The 25,121-nt window shown below is 41.9% G+C and overlaps 1 protein-coding gene across 1 annotated transcript in view; it reads left to right on the forward strand.

The window, feature by feature from the left end:
- Positions 1–14,760: 14,760 nt before the first annotated feature.
- The window catches only part of LOC128358439 (PDZ domain-containing RING finger protein 4-like), a 46,785-nt gene continuing 36,424 nt past the window's right edge, over positions 14,761–25,121 (forward strand). The window contains exon 1 of the mRNA XM_053318719.1: positions 14,761–14,829. Coding sequence (XP_053174694.1) covers positions 14,761–14,829 — 69 coding nt within the window. The remainder of the gene's footprint in view (positions 14,830–25,121) is intronic.

A 25,121-nucleotide genomic window follows, 5' to 3' on the forward strand; every position in this document is an offset into this window, starting at 1 on the left:
CCCTCCTAACATGACATTCTGTGACTTTCTATTTCTTGTCTGCTTGACAGATGAATTTCTATCTTTCACTGGAGGAAGATGTCAGGAGAAACTTAACACTATACATACATACAACCATATTTAAGCCATTATACAACGCTGTTTAAGTCACTCACATAATGTATATCCCCCTGTCTTAATTCTCTAGCATTGAATATTCAGCACTAAATAAATAAGAGAAAATGAAAACTAACAGAAAAATACATAGATATTATCTATTAGAGTTTAACAATCAAAAATCAGCTAATCCGCTTCATCTGGACTGTGTGAGTGTAGTTGTATCAGATTTGGTTGATGGCAGCCTGGCAACATCAGCAAACAATCCACTAACTGTCATCACATTGGATTCAAATGTACGCAACATGACCTTTTTCGAACTGTAGCTCATCCACTTCAAGTCAGTCAGAAAAGCCCAGACAAAAACACAAATACTGAAATATCTCATGTGAAATAATCACAATTGTTCTATCTTTGTGTGCCCATCACTTAGTGTAAAAAACAGTTTGAGGAAACATGTCTGCAACAGTTTCTGCTATTTGGAAATAGTCCTGGAATAAAATATAACTCATTCTTTTTCAAATAGATTTAACCATAAAAATCTGTTGTCCTGTATTCGACCCAGTTTATAATATACAAACAAACTATCATCTGAAATTCAAATGACACACCAGTGATCAATATGCTGCATATACAGTGCAATATTACAATAATTTAATAGGCATGTGTAGGAACAATACATTTCCACAGGAACACTTCCATGCATTACTGTGATTTGATAGCATACAATCCCTCTCTCTTGCCTTGTCGAGAGGTGACATGAAAAATGTATTACGTCCCCTGAAAGAAGAATCGGGGCCCTCCCAGTACATCTCTTGGTGGGCAGAATTTAGATGGTGGTGGTTTCCTAGGACCAGAGAGCTTATTGAGGGGGGTAGAGCGCTCCCTGACAGATAGTTTTGCCTGTTCCCTCATAACCACTGGCTGATTTGTGAATATTGTTCCCCTTTGGTTTAATCTGCCGTGTGCTGTGAGGTGAAAACTATTCCCAGAAGGCTGCTGGAGGGGGTTGTTAATTTATCTCCTGTGTATTAACAGTGTCTTGGCAGGAGAACGCACCCCAACCTTCTCTTCACCAAAATAAACAGGGGAAACGTTGACCTGTGTTGACCCAAAACCTTGAGATGGACTCCATTAAACGATGAGCCATGCGATCTGGGGGCATGTGTGAGTTTTTTTATGAGCCACCCTCCCACATTCCCCGGGCCCTGACAGACATTTACCCAATGAAACACAGTCCGTTATTCCCTTGTGTGTCACTGTAGGCCAACACTGATGGAGGTCACCCTTGTAGATTCAATACAGCAATATCTGATCAACAATAAGCTGAGCTGATTTCTCAAAGGTTAGGGTTAGGGTTATTTTGGGTCATTTGTAAAAGGGTGTGAAGTCCTCAGTTCAGTGATGCCTCAGTTCAGGGTCATAGCAGATTTGTTGTCCCACATGAGAGGTGAGGATGCCCTGCAGCCATTGGAGGTCCATCAAGCAGAACAACAGGTAAATCAATAAAACACAGTGTTCAAGATCTCATTTGATGTCTGCTACTAAGAAATACAGTCTTATATGATTATGCAGTAGTTCTTATCCACACTTAAGATTTAGAGCTCTGATTTTATTGCTTGTTGACCATGGTTTGTTTCTCCTGATCAATGTTTTGTTGCTTCTGCTGCCAAATGAGTAATTCAAAATAATTTGTGTGGATTTCAAATAGTTTCTCTTCTCTTCTGATATAAAACTTTCTTTTAGTGGCCCACAGTAGTCCAGCTTTGTTATTCAGTGTTCTCACAATAATGCAGTCAAATACTGAAAACCTCTTTGTAAGGGTCATTGGTGTGTGTGTTAACTGGGGGGTTGCCTGGCTCTGCCTCAAGCAGAAAGGGCCCAGTTAAAGATGAATTTCTGCAGAACAGTTCTTTGTCTTAAGCTCTGTCAAACAGCCGGGGTTGCCATGGAGACACAGCAAGGTTTAGAAAACCCCTCATTGAGAAATGCCCACAGACCCTCACACTTTATCATCTGACATTAAACAATTTAGTGTTGATTATAACTGAAAAATTAATCCTTTGGGATATAGAGTAGTGGGGAGACAAATGTTGACATTGAGGAGTCAGGGCTGTTTGTCTGTTTATGAGTTCAAAAGTCCAACTCCACAGAGATATCATACTTCTTAACATTCAGGTTCAAGTGCAACAGAGGGTAGTCAATGTCAAAGAACAGTTTTAAATTTAAAAACAAAATCTATTTATATTGGTTTTCACGGTGTATAAATATGAGAGGTAACTGTGTCAGGTCTCAATTGGGTATTCTGATTGTGAATCTTATAACCGTGTGAAATATTTACCTAATTTCATATACTTTGATCAAGATCCAGTCTTTCTAGACTCTTTGTTCTGTCAGAGATAACGGAGAGGGAAACAATACAGTGTTTGCAATCAGACGTTTCAGTGGATTGTGAAATTGTTTTTTGCTTGTCTTTTGTGGACACCCTCTTAAAAAAATGCAAATGCATGTTCTTATCAAACTGTGATTTTTCTCAAACAAAGATAAACCACAATTACTTGTTCAAAGCACAAAAGAATGAGAGTGTGTGTATGTGTGTGTCCCTCGTGGTCATTGTTAGAATATAAAGTCAGTCCAGTACACCTATCTATTTTCTGATTAACCTCTTAATTGTTCAAATGCCAAAAAATTGTGAAAATGCCATTTCAGAGCCTGATGTGTAGTTTTCGGTGGGCATACGTGCGCCTGGGCCCACCTATTTGGCACACAGGAACACCCAATCAGAAGGCTTCCTTTTTTTCTGGAACATCATGTCACAGTCTGTTCTGCTCTTCTCCTGCTGATGGTAAATTTCCATTCACCACACCCCTGCTCCACTCCTGCTAATCAGCCACACCCACCTCATCAGTTAACTCTGTTCACCTGGGCACTCAGCTGCAGCTCATCAGCAATCACCTGGACTCTCAGCTGCACCCCATTTGTATCAAGCCAGTATATATACTCCTGTTGTCCACTCACTCTTTGCCAGATTGTCATTTGCATTTGCTTTATCTACATGCCAGACCTTCCAGCACTTATTCACGGACTGATTCCCTGGTTTCGACCCTGCTTGCTTTTGACCTCATCTCCTCGTGTCTTCCTCGGTAAATGCACTAGCCTTCTGTCCCTGACCTCGAGTATCGCCTGTTCCTGTTTGCCTGTGGCTGTGTGGCGTCCTCCGGCTTCGATCCTGTCAGGAGAGCCCAGAACTTCCAGCTTGGTCAACCTCATGTCCGTGAGTGCTACTGGCATTGTCTTACCTGCTGCCAACTCTGTCTTCGGTGACCCTGAGCCCTGCCTGTTTCCCTACACATTCTGCCTATACCTGTTCAGTTACCTTGCGGACTGTAATAAAGACTTTTTCAAACTGCTCACTGGTGTTCTGTGCTGCAATTGGATCCTGCCACTTCCTCCACCCGTTACAGTACGACCTGGCCAGCCATGGACCCAGCGCACAACCTCACACCAGTGAGATGCCTTGACAGATTTGAGGGCATCCTTGAGAGACACACCAAACTAAATGCCATTCGAGCTCAAACAAGACAGTCTTTTGATGCCCAAGCACAGGCAATAACTGCATTTGTTATGCAGTAACAACAGTTAACGGCTGCTATCAGTGCACGACCCCAGGCTACTGGGCTGTGCTATATATCTCCTGCAGCAACTCCCGGCTCCTGTTCCTGCTGACGAACAGCAATCCCCGGCTCTGGCCTGTGCCTCTGCGGACGAGCAGCAACCCCAGGCCCCGGACTCTGCTGACGAGCAGCCTGCCTCTGACTCTGCCTCGTCCTCTGCTGACGAGCAGCCTGCCTCTGACTCTGCCTTGTCCTCTGCTGACGAGCAGCCTGCCTCTGACTCTGCCTTGTCCTCTGCTGACGAGCAGCCTGCCTCTGACTCTGCCTCGCCTTGCGCTAAGCCACCCCCGGTGCCTGAGCTGCCGGTTGTCCAACTCCTTAATCCTTTTGGGCCCAGTGTGTGGACAAGTGGTCTTGGATGCCAGCCTCCAGTGGGGTCCCGTCTCTGCCTTTGCCTACGGCCTCCAGAGAGGTCCCATCTCAGCCTCTGTTGACGGCTCCCAGGGTGGTCCCGTCGAGCATGGTCCCTTCCCTGCCTCCGTTGCCGGCCACCGGAGGGGTCTGGCCTCAAATTCTGCCTCCGTCACCGGTCACCAGGGGCTTCCCATCTCGAAGTGCGCCACCTTGGCTACGGGCCTCCTGCTTGACTATGGGGGGGGGTCAAGTATTATCCCTCCTCCAGACTCCCTCCACCAGCCCGGCTCGGTTTTTGATTTTTGTTTGTTTGGTTTCTTTGGGACGCCAGGAGCCATCCCTTGGGGGGTTCTGTCACAGTCTGTCAGTCTGTTCCTCCTCTTTCACTCAGTGTACAGCCTGCGCATTGCACAAAAGGAACAGTCGACTGTCCGCTAGCTAGCTGCTTATAATGTGGGTTAAGATAGAATATCATGTTGAACACAGCAGTCACAGAAATATGTCATGAGGAGCAGGATGAAGAGAATTCAGCTGAAGTTCAGTTATCATTTTCAACCCAGACACCTACGCCAGTTTTTCCTCAGCAAGTGCCAAGTCAGTAAGTAATAATATGTACGTGGCTGCTAATTCATCCCTTTCCCCATCAGCAGCAGCAGCAAGACTCTGTACTGTTGAAAGACTCTTTTTAACACTCAGTTGGATAAAAACTGGCATCAGTGCATTAATGATGACACACAGAATGAACTCTTTGTCTCTGTTTTTCTTTGAAAGAGAACTGACTGAAGCACTGGATTATAATGAAATATCAGTGTTCTGCACCAAGCCCAATCGTCTACTGCTGTAACTATTAAAAGTAAGCTAATTTTACAATTATGGACAGTAGTAGCCTGTTGTTGGCTATTTCAATATTGCTGTTTATATGATATAGTTTTTGGTGGGTGTACAATTGGATTTTATACTGATGTTGCTTTGTCTGTTTTTCACATTCGAGGACTCACACAAGTATTTGTGTATGTGTGTACGTGTGTGGTTTATGTTGCTGCTGTGCCAGGCTGTGTTCAAGTGTCATTATTAATGTTACTGAGCACGTTGGTGCCTGTGTAAGTCTGTCCATATGCTGCGCTGTATTTGTGTGAATATATGGCTGTGTTTGAGGCTATGCGATGCTGTTAATGTTTGTCTTGTTGCCTGTAACATTACCTCTGTTGATGAATAGGACGTGTGTGACAGAACTGTGGTGCATTCAGGCACGTATAGTTGCAATGTTCTATTTCAGTTACCATATGTGTTTCAGATACTGTTAAGTATGACTGGTCTTGGACGGACTAGGCCCACCTGATTTTCTCTGTGCACACCCACACTGATTTCTACCTATGCTACTGTTATCTTATTGTCCGTCCAACAGTTCATACCCATACATATATTTGTTCATACCAAAAAATATTCAAGTTACAAAGATGTAAAACAGAGAAAAATAGCAAATCTTGAGAAGCTAGAACCAGAGAATGTTATTTTGCTTGATAATAGTAAATCTGTACTGATTGAATAATGATCCGAGTTTGTTTACATTAGGCAGTATGCTGACCTTCACATTTCCCTCAATAACTCCCTCCTTCATTCCTTATATACCTCTCTTTTGCTAATGGTAAAAAATGCGCACTCACATCATCAAGATGTATTATGTATGAAAAGAGCTTTTGAGATAAAGGCACATGTAATTAGACATGGTGCTATGAAGTGCCAAATGGATGCAAACATGGCAGACTCAATTGTGCTACAGGACATGAAGCTGTTTTTTTAGGAGCCAACACTGAAACATTAACCGTCAGACACTATCTGATCCAGTCCCCTAAATTGGAGTGCCAACATACCAGCATGCGGCACAGCGTGTTAAATCACATACATCTCCCTCTCCCTCTTTTTCCTTTTGGTGGTCGTCTGCTCTTGTTTTCTTATCAGGGGGGCAGAAAATAAGATTCCTGCCCCCTAGGTATCATCATAATTCCAGACTAATCTGTGCACTGAAAAACAAGCGCATGATCCATCTGCAGGTCTGTTATTACCACTGGATATGTAGCCATTCTCATTCTGGAGCATTGCAGTTTAAGTGAAGGTTTTAAGCTAATCCTCAGGCACATCGATGACTTTCTCCCAACCCGCACAACAAGGAATAGAAGTCACAAAAAACACAGCATAGAGGAAATGGAGGTGTGTTTGTGCACCAGGCCAGCTGAAGCGCTTGGAGGAACACAATGAGCAAGCCTGTCACAACACAAATTATAGAGTACATGAAGGGTGCCAGTGGAGGTCTGCTGCTGCATCGATGTAGAGCAAACACAAATTACTGTGCTGCTGCCAATGTCTGACTAGATTGAGAGTTGCTTTGTTTATTTTTCAACTTTCCTAAATTGCGTTTGCCTCCCTGCTTTACAGCAATTGAGGAAACGATATCAGTTGATTTGAGTAAACCTTAATACCAAGGTCATATTACCAGTGCACCACACATTGCATGATTACTTTAAAACCACAGATTGAAATAAAATGTAAAATAAATCAGTCCATCGGTAAACATCTGTATTAGTTTCCTCTTTTAATCTTTTTTCTGTCAGCTTGTTACTTTTATGATTCAGTCGTGCTGCCAGGAGCTCACAAAACACACAATTACAAATGTGTTTATTTTGCTTTGATTGTAACCATTATAATGAGGCTGGTATCAAGCTGTCGACCTTATAGAGTTAGTTATGCAGGAGTCATTGTCAGTGATCTAGAGTACAGCAGAAGACATCAACGACATGGCAGAGTTTGAGGTTACTATCAAACATGTATTCAGGCTCAAATAGATACAGACAACCTTCGAAATTGAGCCACTCATCTTCACGTTCAATGTGCTCTGTGCGGGATCTCGCGCAAGATTTCAACGATGTTTATAGCTTTAGCAGTACCAGCAGAGTAAAAGCCATCAGGCAAGTGTCATTTTAATAAACTCCTGGTGTACTTACAAACTTTCCAATGCATCAATTTATGAGTAAAGACCCTATTTGTACTACTGTAGAAGTTTGATAACAATCCAGGCATTATTAGTGGGGTCATTTACGAGATACACTGTTGGTCCCATTAGCACTTGTACTAAGCCATTCGCCTGGTGGCTCTAACTCCACCAATTTGCAATCAAATGAAAAAAAAGGGGTGAGGCAGTGTTTAGATAGACATAATGGTGCATATGACGCCGAACCATCGCTTTAAAGTTGCTCAATTGCATGCTTGAAAATGTTCTCTCCACATTTGGTACAATATCCTAATGGTTTCCTAATGGAAAAGCAAAATCATCAAACAGCTGCTGGATGTGCTTTATGTGACTTTGTCTCAACATGACATTGGGAAAAAGAACATGAGGTCACTGGTATTGTGTCCCTGAAATGAGATGACCCGTCTGTGACATTGCCTCAAAGAAGCCTTGGTAGGACATAATGAGAGATTGCAGGTTTTTTCTGTTTATGCTAGAATCAGCATAGGACTTAGATGGAGCAGGGTAGATGGAGCAGAGCAGGTTGGTATGGAGACTAACCCAGTTGCCCTCTGAGCTGGTTGTCTCTATAGATTCGCCTTTCTCTCTTCAGGAGCACAAAACTCTCATCCACAATCAAAGGTGTATTGACTGTATATTGACGAGTACTCGGCCAGCAGTGGGCAGAGTCTGAAATCAATGACACGCCTGTTGTACACGTTTGGTGTTTGTTGTCAGTGTGAATTGCCACCTTGAGCTTCCATGACAATACCCAAAATTGATTAACCTTCTTTATTTGCTCTTGAACATACATGTTTTGAATATTAAAACACTAAATAACGCGTTGTGTATTTCTGGTTGTCCAGTTATTGAACTTCATGCATGTATTTTAAAGGCAAGAAGTTGAGTTAACAAATAAAGAGGATGGTGGAAGGCTTTGTTGTTCACTGACTGCACCAAAAGCATTTTGACTGAAAACCAAGATGATGTAAAACACCTGCTGTGCTGTTTACTACACTCCTGGCTTTCTTCAACATGGAGATATGAGATCACATATCCAATCTTGGTAGGTGTAAGATCTAAGACCTAAGAATTTATCATTGTATGTCCTCTTCAAAGTATGTATTGTAGTTTAACACCTTTTTTTCATGATTCAGTGTTACCTCACAAACCTTTTCATACAACTGCCCAGTGGAGGTTCATACAGCTTTGGGTTTGTTACTGTGTGTCAGATAATGAAATAATAAAGGTTAAAGTCTGATGCATAGAGGGCTTTTATCTGGTCACAAATATCATTAAACACCTCAGGCAACAGGAGCCGAAGACCTGTGGACCTGTAATATGTCTGTTACAGCTACAGCTATACCACACAAACTTCAAATCTAAGCTGTATTTATGCTCGAGTGCATTGTGCATCTGAAAGGAATACTATTCATCACAGGTTGGCTGGGGAAATTTCAACAACCATCAAGGCTAAGTGTAAGAGAGCTGACATTTCCCCTTTTTTGCTTTTTTCCTTCGTTTCTCTTGAGCTGCAGGCAGGTAGGCTGCTACAAGCTGCACCTGACAAGTTGCAGTATAGTGCTGGATGTCCTGAGGGTGTCTTGCTACACGGGTGGTGTCGGGGTCATGGCGTTATGTGGTTGTGAATGTTTCACAGCAGCAGTTAGCAAAGGCCAAACACTTTGCAGCCTGGGGTTAGATGAATATGAAAGCAGACAGGAACGTCCAGCAGAGAAAGAAACAAGAGTGTCTTGTCTTTCACTCACTGCTGCCTTCATTCCCTTCTTGTCCTGCAGCATGAAGTGTCAGACTGAATTTTTCCTCTCTGAAAAGGTCACTACTCTTACATGTGTTAAACTGATGCAGTCACTTACCATGTGATAGGCATTTCTGACAAGGTGAAGAAGTAGGACTGCTGAATATCCCAAGAGATTTGTTTACTGCTATAATGTGATTAAAATGTTATTCCAGTTAGGGGTGGGTGATAAAATCTATATCTAAACCAGTATAATGTAAGTAAAACCACTGCATGTATAGCTGCAATGATTATTCAGTTAATCGATTGGTCGATTGACAGAAAACTAATAGTTTACCATTGTGATGAAAGTAAGAAAATGATCTGATTCCAGCTTCTCAAATGGGAATATTTTCTGGTTTATTTTGTCTATGTGACAGCAAACTGAATATATTTAGATTATGGACTGCAGGTCTGGGCCAAAAATACATTTTAAGTTGCATCTTGGTTTTTTCGGCAAACAGTGAATTATATTTTTCACCATTTTATAGACCATATAACTTCTCAATTAATAAAAAAGATAATTGATAGATTATAATGACAATCGTTGTTAGTTACATCTCAAATATAATTACAGCCTCCAAACATTGAGTAGATTGAAAAAGGCAGTGTTTTGACCCTTAAGTCCTTGTCAGGCAACCACCAACCTGTTTGCCTATGATTACCTGGCAGGGTTCAAACATTACTGTTTTTTAATCCAGTACATTTTTTGCAGCTCACATCCAGTGTGCGGATACTCTGGTTTCTGCCATGGAACCTATTATCCCCCACTTGGCCTAAATATATGGTAAGATGTGCACACAACTACCTTTCTGCACAATTCAGTAAAATCCTGAAAAATGATGGCCCTTTATTAGACTGATTTAAATTTCATTACAGCAGCTGCATAGTCCCGCTCATTGACTTCACACATTTCCTGTCATAACCTTTCACCACCAGAGATATTAAAGGTATGGCAAGTCAAAATTCTATCAACTCACAGTATGTGCAATATAGTCATGTTTTTCAACCCTTATTTCAATCATTATTTCACCTAGACACAGACAAAATCTCAGATCTGATCTGTAGGTACAGGCAACACCCACTCATGACTGGTATTTCATCTTGATCTTGCAGACAGACATTTTCATTTTAGTATTTGACTTTTTCCCTCGACTTACCTGAATGTTTGGCACATGTCATCACTTCACCGTGTTCAAAGTCAAGTAGAGAAAAGCTGGAGCTTCCAGTCTGATGTGCATTTCATTTCATCTTCACACAGGCAGGGGGGCATCTGGGTTCACCCGATTTCATGTAGAACGTCAGCATCGCGCGGTGTGTGTATGTCATGTGCTGCTTTGTACAGTAGGGAAAGGAAAACTCCAAGGAGATGGCGGGAGGTCTCGGTGAAGAGGCTCATTAGCACTTTGGTTAACATATGCCACAAACATGATATTCATAAAAATGTCAAGCAAAATGCCAGTACAGACTTTCTCAACCAATGTCAGGTAAGCTTTGTTGAATTTTACGTTTACATGTCACTATAAATTCATCGGAAAAGTCTTTTTTTTTGTTTTGTTTTACTCATAAATAACGTCAAGATTATCCATATGTTATTGCTTATTATTAAGGAGTTAGATAAATAAATACTGCCATATTATTAACAATAAATGCTAATCAGGGTCAAATAGCACATTAATTCATAATTAATTGATGTAATTTGCATTGTTTAAAAAAGCCATAGACACTTAGTGTGAGCAGAAATATGCGTTTAAATTGCTTTTCAGGCTATGAATTACACAGTGATTATATTGATTGCTTGAAAAGCAACATTGCATGTGTTATCATGCAAGGCAGCCTGCAATGTGCTATTTATATCCATGGTCATGTTCCCACATGAATTAAAGATGCAAGCCATTTTAATAATTTATTGTCATTGAGAAAGATGTTTTGGTTGGCTTCCCGCAGTTTGACCACACTGGCTTTGAAGCACCCACCTGTGCATTCGTGTGTGGATGCTGGACCCACTACCGTCAAAGCTGTCATCAGAGGAGCAGGATGAGACGATGATTCATTCATAAAAGGGCCTCATTTAATTATTCCCAAATCAGGTCACATGGATACCCAGGAGGAGCGGCTGCTTTACAGCGGCAGTTGGCGATCAGATCTGAGCTACGCGTCACATCACAAACCATTCTCAGATCCCGAAGGCTCTCCATTCACGTGAACAGGATTTAAATCTTCAGTGCTTACACTGAAGAGATTTCTGCCCACCTGGTGTGTCAGAGCCGGCCTGTTAAACCGGTTTATGTATTAAACACTGTGGGGACACTTGATATTCCTGACAGACATTGCCATAGACCAGTAATCACAGCAATATCTGCTTCTTATTAAATCTCAAGCTCTTTAAGGATGCTTTCTTGTTTGTCATCAAAGTAACCATACGCTCACATAAGTGTTTTGAAATAAAGACATCTCCTCCATTAGCCTAGGATGATCCCCACTTTCTGTCCTAAACCTAAACTTCTGTTAGATGTAATAATATTCATGTTATATGTGCGATATGTGAAATATCAGCTTCTCAGATGATGAGCATCTTCTTTCACATGAGCTGCTGCTAAGAGCTTCCCTGACAAAAACAGTAATTGGCAGCTACAGACGCCTTGAAGAGTTGCAGACAGAATGGAGATGATAAATACACTTCATATTGCCTATTTTTAAAGTAATTCAGATGCAATGCATGTCAGCCTGTTGAACCAGATGCAGTGGAATATTGAATTGATCCAACTTTTGTGCTGTGGTGAGTCTCGGCGGTATTTATCCCACGACAAGAAATCGATACAAATATATTTGCGGGTGTGGGTGATTTCATAATCCACACTGGCAGCATTCTGATCGGTTGTGTTTTTGTTTGTGTGCCTGTCTGTGCTGTGCAAATGTGTGATAAGGCATACATATAGACTGCCTGTGTGAGCATTAGGCAGGCATGTTTAAGGGCATGAGGGTTTAAAACTTGGCCATATACATGCATTACACACTTGGCTGAAGGTTATATCTCCAGGTTAAAGGTGAGCTTAAATATCAGTCTGTCACAGATGCAATTGCAGAAACCTCAAAATGCACCCATCATGGTGAGGACAGGTCGCTTCTCTATGCCCTGTGATGTGAGGCCCATTAACTGAGAGAATGAACACGATTGAGAGCTTTTTTCTACCTGAGCAGGCAAAGAGCAGAGCAGATGATAAACGACCACTGGACAGTAGGAAAGGACAGCCGAAAGGACAAGAGAAGGAGACACAATCACTTGTCATCAGCATGAAATACACACTTTATACACAAAAGCTACTTTAATCTTATAAATGTTAAACAATACATTTTATTGAGTGAGTATCCTATATTTTTAACAATGATCATAACTTCCACTGAAGCAGTCTACTGGGGACAGGAAGAAAGACAAATTATACATCCAGCAGAGCTTCACCTTGTCAGAAAGTAAATGGTTTTTACTAAATGTAACTATAATGTGCCAATCTGGCCCTAAGGTCGCATTGGAAATGCAGTCTCAGGTAAATTCACCCTGTCACAATGTAAAACCCTGAGCCATAAAGCACCTCAGGAGGGCTTTTATCAGTCTTAATGCACTCTTCAAAGAGCATCCTTCACTCTCCATGTCCCATAGAGAGGTGCTGCTTGACCGCAGGCAGAGGCTACTGTATCGGTCTCGCTTCACAGATGATGAGAAAGTCCATTTGGGTGACCGATGAGCATCTTAACCTTTAGGGGTCACTGAGTCCAACATCTAATGGTTGTCCAGACCTAAACACAGAGTACAGTACTTCATGTGTACTACTGAGATTGGTTATTGTCAGTTCATACTGAATCTAATATTTGTCTTTCTATGCAGAAAGCACATTGTGTTTGACCCTCAGTGTTTCACCTTTTCCATCTCTGACAACTAGAAAGGCAGCCCTCGTTGCTTACAAGCACTTCATAGCATTCAGTCCTTGATATTCAATTTCAGAAGACTGCCTCATATCTTTATTTCATTCCATTGTACCGTAAGCAAACATAGCACCCCTGCTCTTCAAATGCAGTATTATATCGCTGCTCACCAGTCTCCCAACAAGACCCTTTGATGTCAAATTGACACTTTAGTGAACAGCACTTCATGGATTGATATTGCCTGGCAACCGCAAAAACCCCACTCCTTGTGGATTCTTCAGGATGAGGAGTGGACGGTAGCAAGGATGGTTTGGGAGGAGATGAAGAGGGAGAATGGTGGATGGTATTAACTGTAATGGTGCTGTATGATGTAGGTTTCTGTTTGGCTTGCCTCCAGGCAGTGGAGCAAAATTAAAGCCCTGAAATCGGATTATGGATTCCCTGGGGTTGGGATGCCCAGTAGCCAGCTGATGAGTGCTCATCTACTCTTTGCTGTATTCTGCACGACGAGCCCCGCTGTTGGCTGGGAGGCCAATTTGTTAACAATTACTGCTCGTTAGTGTTGCTTCCTGCTAGCGAAAGGGGTTCCACGGCTGAGACAATAGTCAAGGTCTACTGTCTTGCAATTATCTCAGTTTGAGGGAAGACAGTAGTTGATATATTGTCTCTGAAGTCTCTGGCTTTGCTGACTGCCAATTTGCTGCAACGACCCCCATTATCAGTGACACCTGTAGTGTCTCCTGACATATAAACATGGAATAAATTGTTTTTCTTTTTATATTATGCCACTTGTCTTCCCAATCAGTTTGTCAATTCATATTTCACCATTCACATAGTTGGTCATTGCAACATCGAGGTCCATTATCGTATACTGTAGACCAGCCTTATAACCTAATTTATCATTTCATTGTGAATTAATTAGAAAATGCTAAAATCTAATGAGGACTGTAACTTACAGCTATTTTCATCATTGTCTTGTCTATAAAATATCCAAAAATTAGTGTAAATTGTACAACCAACAAATGTTGTATGTAGTGACTTTCTAAGAACCAGAAAATTAGCATTTTTGACAAGTTACTTAAATGAACTATTACAATTGTTTTAACTGCTGTGAATGAATCGAGTTATTAGGCACTAAACCTATTTCTATTATGTGTTTTAATTATATTTACAAATTGATATCTCCTTGGCCAATATGACCTTATTTCCATTAACAATAAATACACATGGCAACATACCCTTGATCAAGAGCCCAAGATGCAGTAGGGTACCCATATGTCTAAGAAAACCTCCTCTGCCCACAGTGTCTCTCCTCAGCGCACTCTGCCCTGCCCAGGCTCCACAGAGGGGCAGCTCACACAAAGGAGCTTATTGTACAAATGTGCCTCAGTTGTAATGAACCAGCGCTCCTGGTCTCTCACACTCCTCCCTCTTACCCTGTCTCCTCCTCTGACTTCGCCTCCCTCATGAATATCAGAACGCTCTGCCTCATTATTCATGAGCTGGTAACAGCGTAGTCATGTGCGCCAAGACCGAGTAGGAAAAAGGGGGGAGTGTCTCTTTGAGCGAGAGTCACAACTACAGCGTGTGAGTGTGTGCTTGTATGTGTGTGAGAGAGAGTCTGAGAATTAGAGGGAGCAAGAGAGGAGAGAGGAGACACACCGGCTGATGCTGAAGCTGCTGCTACACAGTTCATGTCTGAACCTTCATCTGTTAGTCTGAGCTGGAGCTTTCGTTGTGTCTCTAAACTGGGGTTGTTTTTGACTGTCTGAATGTGTGAATGGGATGCCTGAAAGAGATGCTTGCTAAGGAGTGACTGATGAGAACCAGCGCTCCAGTGTGGAGGGTGACCCTCTGTGTCCGTACCACTACTAGAGGAGAATTGGACGCCTGGCGTTTCCACGACGACTATAATGGGCTGCAATCTGTGCACTTTACAGAAGCGAGAGGAACACTACAAGCTGCTGTATGAGATTGCACAGGTGAGCAGAAGCACGGCTGACTCTGGCATCGATGGTGTGTGTGTGATGTGTATGATTGATTATGCGTGCTGTGCAGAGAACAGTTCCAGGCTGCTGCCCCTTGTTTTTGGAAAGAGGTTGCAAACCAGTGCAGCAGCTTTGTTGGGAGTCTTTTAGGGGGGAAGATGGAAAAGGTATGAATGAGAGATTAATACACAAAATGAAAGTGAGGCAGCGTAAGGGTAAAGAGGCTTCTTACTCTCTAGCAGATGTGTTGTGAGTAATGAGCAGTTGCTTAGAGAGCGGCTGATGTGCAGCCCATTCATCCTGCCTGAGGAGCTGTGCTGAGGGAGCAAGTTTCTTTTATAGAATGGGAGCACCTGAGGACTTGAAGAAATGTTCACATGGTGTATTTGTGCCAATGTCTGAGTCCTCGGATGATGTTCAGTATGTGTTATATGTGGCATTTTATTAAAAGTTTCTGGTGTCTCTGTGAAACAGTTCAGTGTTGTGCCAGCAGATGTTTTTCCGTTCTTCTTAGAGGACACTCTTGATGTTCTTGATCTTATTATCTTATACATTTATGCAACTCTTGTAGAATTTGATAATAAGAACTTGTTAACTACACAGTTTACATCTAGCATGTTGGGATTTTTATATATAATTAATTGAGTGTGTTAATAGACAAAAAGGCAGAGGACATTACGTCACAGACTAAGGAGAAGCAGCACACATAAACAGCTAAACATTCACCTAACTACCTCCAGCCCCCCCCCCACCCCCCCCCCCCCCACCCCTCCTCATCAGCCCTCTTCCTGTGACAGGCTAATAACTGTGAAGCTCAGTATCTCCTAGAAGTGGAGTAGTGCTCATCCCCCTCTTCCAATAACGCCTGCCTTCACGCCACTGTGATCACAGCCTCATTAGCCGTTTTATACAACCATCCTGTGCATTAATTAGACGTGAAATGTCTCTCTTTACCCTTGTGAAGCGACAGTATGAGAATACGAGAGGGTGGTAAACTAGCTTGAGTTAACTACTGCCTGTGGCTTTCAGCTCGTGTGCAACTTGAGATGTTGCCAAACTCTGGTGATGGACATTGTCAGTCAGATTTGGAAATGCATAAATGGGTGGAGAAAGCTGTGCTACAGGGTTCTAGATCAGCAATAAACAAGGTTGCAATCACTAATGGTCTGTTTAATATTAGCAAACAGCCTGCATTGTCAAGGGATCATGATGGATGAGTCGGTAGCCACTGCAGCGCCCGCCTCTCCCCAGAAGGACCATAAAAATTGTGCTGTCTTGGTGCTTATCTTGGCTTTTGCGCCTCTCTCCGCACCAGTTGTTAAGAAATAGTGTTGACTCCTTTGCTTGGGGTTTAACTGAGGGGCTCAGTATCCACCAAGTGGGCCATTCTCCAGGGCACACTCGCTGTTGACAGGAGCTCTCTGGCATGTCTGTCCACCCACTGATATACCGAGCTGGTTCAGGCGGGAGCTGCAACATCAGCACCTACTTTCTGATCACCACTGTGGGAGGGAAGGTGGGAAGGATATGGAGCATGGAGGATAAAGACTGGGATGGGAATAGAGTGTAAGCCATTGTTAAGAGAAAGTGATAGGGAGGGGGAAAAGGTAAAAAAAGAAAAAGAGATTAAGGAAAGAAGTGAAAGAGTGAAACTTCACTGATGCACAGAGAAGAAAAAACAGAGGAAGAGAAAGTTAACATGTGGACTTTTGGCTATGAAGTAATGTTTACTAATAAACAAAACAAACCTCATAGAAAAATCTTCTCACAGTCTTGCAGGCACATAACCATGCGCACATTCACACATGTCCTCAGAGACAACAAAACAAGCAGTACGCCCCAGGCAACAGTGCAGTAACTACATGAAAACAGCAACTCAACAGATAAAAAAGAATAGGAAGACAGACAGAGAGGAGATTCTCCTGTGGGTAGCATAACTGTCCCTGCAGCTACAGAAGTGTGTCACTGTGTCTTTGTGGTCAGGAAAGTGTGTTGTGACAGCGGAAAGCTGCGCTCACCGCTCACACGAAAACCTAATCCTCTTTCTTACATATCTCATCTGTCTAGCTTGCTCAGCTCTCACCCTCACTCCATATTTTTTCCATCCTCCTTACTCCTGCCTTCTCATTTCTTTCTTTCTTTTTTGTTACCCTTCTATCTACTGTGCAGAAGCACACACAGACGTACACACACACACTGTCTCTCTCTCTCTCTATCTTTTGATTATGCAGAGTCTGTGAATGTTTGTATGCAAATGAGATAGAAGTGGTTTGCTGGTGTCACAGCGTGACTGACCGGCCTTGATTCGAGGAGCAGGAGTCAGTCACAGTGGTTGGTTAGCCACCTTCCTCCCTTTCCCTTCACACCCAGAAACAATTTTGACACTCTCTCCGTCTGTCTGACCCCACTAGCTGTGGGAGATTTATGAGTAGCTGGCTCACTCACTCTCTCTTCATTCCCTCTTTCTCTCTGTTCTCACAGCTGCAGGTGTTCTCCATGGAAATGTGCTCACCTTCCTCAGCTGGGCTGCAAAGCTATCTTACAAGGCTGACATTTTTTATTTATCGTAACAGCTTTCTTGCCTGGACAAGAGGACACAGGAATGTTCCTGTAGCATTGTTCTTTTTCTTACTTTCCAAACTTCCACTGTCTTATTTTCACATCTACCACTGATCATCTCTTGTGCAGTTCTCTTTCTTTGTCTTTCTATTTGTCCTTTTTTCGTGCTTTTTTCATTATTTCTTGATGCTGGTTCTTCTTCTTCTTTGATTAAATTTGTTTCACCCTTGGCTCCAACAAGCTCTCTGTTGGATTCCACTCCAGTTAACCTTCCAATGATTGTCCTCTGTGCGGAAGAGAAGCAAGACGTTTTTTTTTTTTCTTTTTTTGGTCAACAAGGATGAAACCTTGTTGAACCTATCGACCCAAAGTTCAGCAGCTCTTTCACCACGGTCAGCCAGACTCTTACAGCTTGCACTCTCCATCAGGCTGCTGCTCAGGCCATTTTCAGCAGACAAAAACATACTGTAGTTGTTTCGCTGTGTGATCCTGCACAGCTTTGTAATTCCCATTGTGTCCGTGAGCTCCCCTCGTGAGTGTCACACATTGTCTGTGCTCCGCTGAAACCCAGCGATGTGTGGCTTTTTTGGAGCTAATTAGCAGGATGGCAGATGTTGATGAGTGGAGCAACACAGCGTAACTCATAGTTATGTGGGTAGAACGAGATTTTTGCAGTCTGCAAGAGTGTTGATGCGGTCTGCATTATCTTTCGACTAAAGCCTTTTTTTCCCAAAAACAGTTGCAATCAAAACAAAAGGATCCAAAAGAGTAGTCCTTTAGGAGTCAGAACGTAGCAGTTAGCAGTGATTTGGAGCCACAACTAGGATGTACTGTAGCAGCTAGCCATGCTTTATGTTGTTGAATAATGAGTTTCATCCTTCACAGCACAGAATACAGACCCTCCATATTTCATTATCGTGTTTTGTAATTTGATAATGATCCTGGCTTTCTTTTATTGTTAGTAGAAGTTTCGAAAGCAGTATAGCTAGTTTTGTAAGTTTTATTAGACGGGAGCAGAATCACTCTCCACTGCATTTGAGAAATAAATGGAAAGCAGCTTCCCAGCTCAATGAGGCACAGCAGTCTCTGATAACTTGCTGATGCATATGAATGAGAATGAGGCACTCAGAGCACACGCACACACACACACACACACACACACACACACACACATACACATACACACACACACACCTTTCTTCAGGAAACAAAAACGCAGTCTTAGTGAATATATTAACTATAAAACCAGAAAGCTGCGTTCATGGATTTTAGAGTGTGACAGCCCTCATAAGTCCAACTGTAATGGAATCTTAGAGTTTCCCGATGTCACGTCTCGAGGTGGCACCAGGTTGACAGGACGGGACAGACCGAGGTGAAATTAAGCAGATCCTGAATTAATTTGTTCCTGTGGTGAAGTGCGATTCCCAGGAGTTCGGTCCTGCCGTTGGGTGGATATTCTGTCCTGTGTAGTACCACCAGATGTGAAACCTGTGGACCGAAGAAGGTCTACGGAGGACACAGCTGACTTGCTGCTGCTGCTTCTATGACACCATTGGCCATGTGTGTAATGGATATTCAGTAAAAGGTTGAGCAGCTATCACAAGAAGCCAGGCTTTCTGAGAAAAGGGTTGGCAAGCTTCACCGGGCTGCATGGATCATCACATACATAAAACCAGCTCCAGAGGGATGCTGATGTGGTGTTATGTGAGTTTGAGTTTACGTTTGTGTTGTTTGTGCCAAGGCATTAGTTGTGCTTTCAGTGTATAGAGATGCAAAGTGGGAGAGGACACATTTTCAGGGTCAAAGTTAAAGTTAATTTTCTGCTTTGACAGTGTTTGTTGACTTGTAGTTGTAGCACTTCCGAGGCTTTGATGTTAATGAAACTCTCCCTTTTTAATTATCCCGCTCCCTGTTTATTATCATTATTATTATTATTATTATTATTATCATTATTATTATTATTATTATTATTATCATTATTGTTATTATTATTATTATTCATATTATTCATATTATTGATATTAGAGGTACAAGCCTGCATACATGAAAATATGAAGAGCGAGACTACAGCATTGTAGTAACATCCCATCATCAGACTCAAAGTTAATGATCCCATTGTGTGGTGTTCCTAGAATTGTTGTGAATTTGCTGCTGATTCACACCTATCAACTTCTTTCCTCAGTAGAAAAAGTGTCTGATGCTTATGGTTGTCATAGTACTTAGAGCCATCTGCACCAACAAAACAGTGGGAAAAAACACCATTTCTTTGACTCGAAATTGAAATAATAACATGCATGAGTAATAATATGAGCATACATGTGCCTCTGATGGCTTTTGATGGTACATTAAGGCTTTTGAACCTTGCTCTCACGCCCCACCACATCCTCGGCACTATCTCCATACTGTTAGCTACAAATGTTCTCATCCATCTTCTTGTCCCATTATGTTTTTTTGAAAGATGTCCCTCAACCATTAAAATTGATAGGAGAGAAGAAAGAGGGGGAGGAGAGGAAAAAATACGTGCTGCTTGATTGATCTTGTGTCCACCCAGGAAAGATTAGCCTGAAATATAATCTGGGGCTTTCAATGCTGCTCTCTGTCCATTTCCAAGAAATATAAAAGTCCATATTTGTGAGGCTCACATTAAGTTTTCAGGTAGACAAATGGACAAATGCATATAAACACATAAAATGATCATTGTTTGCTAATATAAAGAAACATATTTAGGAGTCATTCCCATCTTGCTCCAGTGCTCTTTGTGCTCCAGTGCTCTTTGTGCACTTCATCATATAGCTTCTAACCAGATCTGATCTATCAGCCAACCATGATTACAACACAACTGTATTTCTGCAAGCTTCTTCGCTGTCTGTCTCAAGGTTCCCAGCAGCTGAAATTGAGATCTAAATATGCTGAGATGATATTTTTCCACTTAGACTGTTTACAAAACAGCAGTATTTACCCCCTCAGTCTACCAGCACCCCGCTCAGCGTCTAATGCTATTCCCATACTTCTCAGGTTGAAGATGCTGCAGAGAGTGTTGCATAACCATATCCTCACTCTGACTGTATAATTGAAGATTTCATCATCTAATTCAGTGTGAATCTCAGTCAGTTGCTTGACTGTGTCTGTATAGTGGGTTGCAGCAGCTCAAATAGTTACACATTGGTCTCTGAGGTAAGAGGCAACTAAAAAGGACATTAAAATCCAGCTCACATGTTGGGTCATTTCGACTCAGAAATATGCCCTATACTCTTCGGATACATTTGATGCCACATTTTCCATGAGACATGAAGTCAATGGGTTTTATCAGTCACTCCGCTAAATCTCACTGTGGAGTAGCAGAGGGGATTTAAGAGGGAGCTGATGAACTGACCTTTTCCTTTTCATCTGTTTCTTATCTCAATAAGAACCCAGCTGACCTTTTCAGGCATATATCAAGCCTCTGGTCCCGCTCATCTCCTTACACTTCTCCAGCACAACATGAACATTGCTCTTCAAAATGAGTTTTATCTCCTGTATGTGCATCCTTCTACACTGATTTCTTTCATCTCACTCACAGTTCACCACCAAGGAAAAGCCGCACAAACAAACCATGACATACCTTTTTCCTGAGGCAACCAAAGCTGTTTAGCAGAGTACAGTTTTCTCTATGTCTCACTGCCGGATGTCAAATTTGGAGAGCTTGTTTTGCAGTTTGAAGGTATCAAGACGGGGGGCTGATGTAGGCACTGAGGTTCATCTCATGTACGTGCACTGAAACAACAAGAAACCAATTATGGAATCATACAAGGTCCTAGAGGTTATTAAACTTATTCACCTTGTTTTTTTTTAAATTTCCATCACCTCATTAATTTATTGGGATGAAAGGAATCTCACATTGGTAAAATGTAACTTTTTAGTGGATGAGGATGACATCAGCATGGCGTCATCCGTGAGTGATATTGAACCTTGTCTTAGTGCATGTTTTATTTCCACATGCTCATCAAGATCAAAGACTGTCAACTTCAATCAGACTTGAGGAGCAATGGAGTAAATGAACTACATGCCTGAGTATCTCAATACCGATCCCCAGTGAACCAGAGTATCTATCTAATGAATTGAACCTGGTGTAAGATGACTCATTTGTGTGTGTGTGTATGCATGTGTGGCTGGGAAACGGCATTACACTCTGGCTTGGGGAATATACAATATTTTCTTTCCCAGTCTTTTGTTTGTTACCATATCTCTTCCAGTAAACAAAGGACAAAGGAGGCATATTTTTCTGCCCCCATTATTATAAGCCATGACTTGTTGCCCTCAGTATAACTCAGAACATGACATTCTCTAGTGAATGCATGCATGAGTGTGTATGGAAGTATGCGTGTGTGCACAGAAATGTTTGTACGCACAGAATTATTTGTGTCTCTGTCTAAATTGGCTTGTGTCTACGCTTGATTGTTGGAAGTATATATTATGTGTGTGTGTATGTGTTGTATGCTAATGTGTGTGTCTCTGTGTGTGGTTGCTTTCATAGGAGATACTGGACTGTTTTTGCTCCTAACTTCTGTCTGTTTGTGTGTGTGTGTGTGGTAGTGTTTGTGTGTATATTATGTGTAAAGTGAGAACAGACCTGACAGCTTGTGCTTTTCACTACAAACATTGGTGAAAACAAAGAGCTATGGGATACACACAGGGGGCTGTGCATCTGCATCCAGGGTGCCTCTTAGCTGATTATCTGTGTTTAAGCAGACAGAAGGGTCCTCATTAATTTATTGCCATTCACGAGAGCGCATCTTTCCTTCTCCTCCCAATTAGTGAGGATTGCACACTGGGAGTAAAAAAGAAAAACCTCTACATACGTGTAATAACCATAACAACAGTGAAAAGTTAGGTAACTGTGTAAGTTTAAGAATGTGAAAACACATTTTCTCAATCAGTTCTTGAGTTATGGAGTCCCACATGAGCAGACAATTTTCTACCAAACTGAGAAGAGATTTGGTTATGACACATTAGAGATGTCTGTTTTGTACTTTGTGCTGTTCCCTGTGGTTTAAAATGGAGATCTGGTAATTCTAAGCACTAATCAGTGATCATTTTTACAGCTACAAAAATTAACACCAAGTTTATTTCACACTGTATTGTAGCATCTGCTTTCAGACAGTCAGTCATTTAATATTATAGAGAAATAATTAAGATTTGGAACTAGGATTTCAGGTGGGCTTTAATCATTTCCATACTTGCACTTTTTGACTCTGATTCTTACCAACCAATATGTATGACAAGATGGCAAATGCAGGAAAAGTCGCATGAAAAATAATCAATAGACAATATGTTAGAAGTCACAGTTCTCATGAAATCAAGAATTTGTACATCATTTCACAAAATGAGAACACAGACATCACTGAAATTAATAAACTAAGATGTCAAAAACTTTGCAGAGATGTACAGCATATTGTCTCATATTTCATTGCTCAAAATGATGAAGACAACATCAAATTGTCAAATTTTCTTGTAAATCAGAGACCTGCATTTTTCTAACTGTGGTTTCTGGACGGTGAGGTAAGCAAGGTCCCCTTTGTGCTGCTGGTGAAATAAGAGGGGACCTGACATAATACATAAGCTTTCTCTTATCTGCGCAATACAAATCAGTTCAGCGTCCAGTTTCCCGCAAGCTGTAAGATATCAGCTCCGACATCGCAGCTGACATTTGGAGAAATAGGCTGGTGTCATGGCAGGTGCTGCCTGGGTGATCTATAGTCGATAAAAGAGGTGGCAAAGCCTCCAGTTCATGTGGTAGATTCTCTCCGTAATGCTTTTTTTCACTCTTTATCTGTCATTTACTCTTCCTCTCTCCTTCTCTTACATCGCTCTTGCTCTTATAATTGAACCTTTGCATGAGTCCTGAGACTGGATTGTCTGTGACAGGTGTGTGTGCGTGTAATTATGTGCACATATACTCCGCGCACCTCAGTTGGTGGACAACTGGGGCTGGCGTAGGTCAGGGGATCAGTCTGTTCACTGGGGGTGGAGGAGGAGTGGCACCAGGGGTGTCAGGGTGACACAAAGCCCTCCGGGTGAGGCAGCCATGCTGTTGTCACTCCACAGGTCAGGGAGCACCCCCTGCAGCTCCCCTGATAAGCCCAGCCTGACAGGCATTTGATGGGAAGGGTGACACACACTCACAGCTCCCCGCACCACAGTTCACATGGCCAGGCCCTAGAGGGGAAAGTGTTAAGACGCTCCATGAATGCGACCAGTGCAGTGACAATCGCTATCTAACAGACATTTCAAAAGCCTCAAATCCAGGCAAGACTCAAAACATGAGGAGCAAGTTGTATAAGTTATTATTTGCTAGAGTATAATAACCAGTCAGCATGGTCTGAGCTACGTTTTAAGTCAAGCTTGAGGGTTTCTGTTTTCAGATTGCAGTCCTCTTGAGTGTTTAAGTCTAGCGTGGTGAGCGGAGCCGTGGCTTCATTGTTGCTGCTGCTGTCACTGACACACTGACACAGTTCCAAAGGCCTTGCTTTTAATGAGCTGCATTTGCAATGAGAGCATCACAATGGCTTTTTAAAAACTCCAGCCTTTCTGAAATGAAATCAATGCCACATCAATGGAGGGTGAGTTCTATTTGAAACCTCAGTGTAAATGTAATTTAATTAGATTGCAAAATCTATTTAAAAGTCCAATAGCATTAGAATTTGAAGTGAGAAGGTCTGTGGGTTAATGGATTTGCAGATACTCTTAAGAAATAGTTCATATGGAAGAGGTTGTCGAATTCTAATATCCATATGATAAATTGTGTTTGTTGCAATAGAAAGCAAAATGAAGGTGTCACATGAGCATGTGAGAGAAAGGAAACTATTTTTACAACACAACACGTAGTTGTGAAACAGCAGCTAGCAGAAGTTCACAGTAGGAAGTAGATGCGATCTTTGCAAGGTTGGAATGGCGACCGTGTTTTCTCCCCCGCAGCACGGCAGTCAACCCAGCACCTCCTACACAACCCAGATCCTCTCACAGTCTTATCACGAACAGGCAGACTGACACACTGAGGAGGGGGCCATGTGCCTCATCAGCTCCTTGTTCTGCAGACGTTCTGCAGAAGTTGCATTATAGTTGGTAAAAGCTTGACAAATCTATTTTCTTTTGGCTCATAAGTTATCATAACCTTAACAAAGACCATTGAAATACATGGGTGTAATCCAAACTCACTATTTTGGTTGCAATCTCAACGATAATTGTATTTTATATTACTGGCAATAGGCTGATAAATTATATGGATTTGCCAGGCAACACCAATATCCTACCTAGCAGAATTCTATATATATTCATTCATAATGTACATTGTATTTATGTAATTATACTTTTTTTAATCATCTGGTAAATCCACAGTCCAGTAGTGGTTTGGTCCTGTCATTTTGGATTTAACCAGAGCAGGTTCTACTGTTGCAGGCTAAGTCAATAGATACTCACCTGCAGTGGTGGACGAAGTACACAGACCACGTACTTGAGTAGAAGTTGAGATACCTAGTGTAAAATATTACTCCAGTAAAAGTGAAAGTGCTCCCTTTAAATGTCGACTTGAGTAAAAGTATAAAAGTACTTGGCTTCAAATGTACTTAAGTATCAAAAGTAAAAGTAATTTGGTGTAATGTAGTTCCAATGTCTTGGTATGTCCTTTATACACTCAATCAAGTCATTTAAGGTTAAAAAGCCCACTAACACCACCCTGAAAACAAAATGTT

This window comes from Scomber japonicus, chromosome 5, assembly GCF_027409825.1.
Source record: "Scomber japonicus isolate fScoJap1 chromosome 5, fScoJap1.pri, whole genome shotgun sequence".
NCBI lineage: Eukaryota > Metazoa > Chordata > Actinopteri > Scombriformes > Scombridae > Scomber > Scomber japonicus.